Source organism: Penaeus chinensis, chromosome 9, assembly GCF_019202785.1.
Source record: "Penaeus chinensis breed Huanghai No. 1 chromosome 9, ASM1920278v2, whole genome shotgun sequence".
Taxonomy (NCBI): Eukaryota; Metazoa; Arthropoda; class Malacostraca; order Decapoda; family Penaeidae; genus Penaeus; species Penaeus chinensis.
The window spans coordinates 4,549,349-4,551,848 of record NC_061827.1 but is presented as its reverse complement, the minus strand read 5'-3'; the positions used below and the strand labels follow the sequence as shown (position 1 = coordinate 4,551,848).

At 35.5% G+C, this 2,500-nt stretch overlaps 1 protein-coding gene across 1 annotated transcript; it reads right to left on the bottom strand.

The window, feature by feature from the left end:
* Positions 1-462: 462 nt before the first annotated feature.
* Positions 463-1,627, bottom strand: LOC125028627 (uncharacterized histidine-rich protein DDB_G0274557-like). Its single transcript, XM_047618100.1, has 2 exons — positions 1,616-1,627; positions 463-1,005 (listed from the first exon to the last, which is right to left on the bottom strand). The coding sequence occupies exons 1-2, from the start codon at positions 1,625-1,627 to the stop codon at positions 463-465; spliced, it is 555 nt and encodes a 184-aa protein (XP_047474056.1).
* Between the last annotated feature and the right edge of the window lie 873 nt (positions 1,628-2,500).

Below are 2,500 nucleotides of genomic sequence, written 5' to 3'. Positions count from 1 at the left end.
TTCTCGTTCTGGCTTCTGAAGCTCCCTTTATTCAAAGAAGTTAACAGGTACTCGCCTTTTGTATTGAAATACTATAAAAAGTTCTGTTGTTATTCGTAACTTTATATATATCTGTCATGGTTTGTGCAATTTTCTTACGTAATTGTTTATATTCAAAACGTATTTATTTAGTCTGGCTGCAGTCGTCTTTAATACTTGATCTTCCTGAAAAGAAGATAGAGGTATGAATCATCGTCTGTGAATCTAAGAGATTATCCATTGTTAACAACTACGGTGTCCTGACATTTATGTTATTATCATTGCCCTCTTGTTCTTTTATTATATATACACAATTTTGTTTGTCTATTTTTAGGGACCCATGCAATAGCAGTGAAAGATAGGTAAATATTGCAGTTCATTTATTCATGATTGATCATTCACACCTTAGTATCCGTAACCATAAGGTCCATAGAAACTAAAGCCTTAAGGGCGATAAAGGCCATGACCATAAACTCCATAATGAGGCTCAGGATCAGCCTCAGCCTCCCTCTTGCCGATGCCGTGGGTGTATACGTAGGAGTGGGCGTGTGGGGCATATAGGTATCCATACGGGTATCCGTAGCCTCTATAATGAGGCTCAGGGTCAGCCTCAGCCTCCCTCTTGCCGATGCCGTGGATATGGACGTAGGAGTGGGCGTGTGGGGCATACAGGTATCCATACGGGTATCCGTAGCCTCTATAATGAGGCTCAGGGGCTGCTTCAGCCTCCCTCTTGCCGATGCCGTGGGTGTAGACGTAGGAATGGGCGTGAGGTGCATACAGTTGTCCGTGCGTGTAACCGTAGCCTCCATAGTGTCCATAATGCGGTTCTGCTTCACGTTTACCTACAGCATGTACATGAGAAGGGACTCCATAATTGTAGCCGTATGAGTAGTAGGGGAAACCGTGGTATCCAGCGTATCCATGGTGGGGCTCAGCTTCCCTCTTCTGCTCTGCTGCCACTGCGACAGCCAACAGAACTACAATCTGGGTGAATATGAAATCAGTAAGACAGAGAATACATTTCTACAACTACATACACGATGTATGTATATACATATATATAGCCATGTATATATGTATATATACATATATATAAATGTATGTGTATGTACATATGTAATTCTTTATTCATTTTTATATTTACATGCAGGCACACACACATACTAAAGTATATATATATATATATATATATATATATATATAAATAATTTGTATAGTATATATAGAGATACAGGCAAACACGTGCACAAACACACACAAACACACATATGTATAAATAGATATGTGCGTATATATATACTATTTAATAAACAATTTATGCATACACATATACACACACATGCATGCAGACATACATATACAATATATATGCATACATATATATATATATATACCTATTTATCTATCTCTCTATTTACAAATATATATACATATAAAGACACACACGTGTGTGTGTGTGTGTGTTGGTATGTATGTAAACTCTTACTCAAATTGGAAATCAAATTGTTTAATGAGATGAATTAGAATTCTTGAAATTTAAAAATGCTTAGTCCCTTATATGTGTGTAATTCCATAGTAATGTTAGTAGACTCACTATGATCTTCATGACGGCGGGCTGTCAGCGTGGAGTGATGAGGGAAGGGACAGACTTGGCTCTTATACTCTCTCAGAACGCCCCACAGCGCCCACGGTCACGCCTCTGCGTCCCTTGAATGACAGAATGAAAAGAAGAGGCGAATTGGAAAGAGGGAAGATATATGATAAAAAGATTATCTTGAAAATATATAATGCATGCGTCAAAACTTGTATTATGAAAATGCGTGGAGTGACATCCAGTAACGGATATACTAGGAAACAAGAAAAGATGCACAAAACTTTAACAGCCTTAGGCAATACATGCACGTATATTTACACTCACAAGCATACAGTTACAAACATACAAACACACATATAAATGCATGTGTGTAGTACAACATATAGATGTTGGTGATGATGATGGTGATGATAATGATAGTGGCAATGATGATGGTGATGATAATGATAGTGTCAATGATGATAGTGATAACGTTAATAATGATAACCATAATAGTAATAATAATAATAATAATAATAATAATAATAATAATAATAATAATAATAATAATAATAATAATAATAATAATAATAATGATAATAATAATAATAATAATAATAACATAATGATGATGATGATGATGATTATGATGATGAAGATGATGACACCCGTGAATACCAGTCACGCGGGTGTGTAGTCTGATGCTTTAATCAATATTTCACAGTGACTATAACTAGATAGAAGGACACATAGATGAATAGGTCTAGTGATAAACAGTTAAAAAAATAGATATAGCATCATGCAGACTACTTTTCTCTAAGTATCTGATATAAGACAAAACTACAAGAGCAATATAGGAGTATTAAGAAAGAAATACATATTCCTGGTAATAACCCGATGATAATA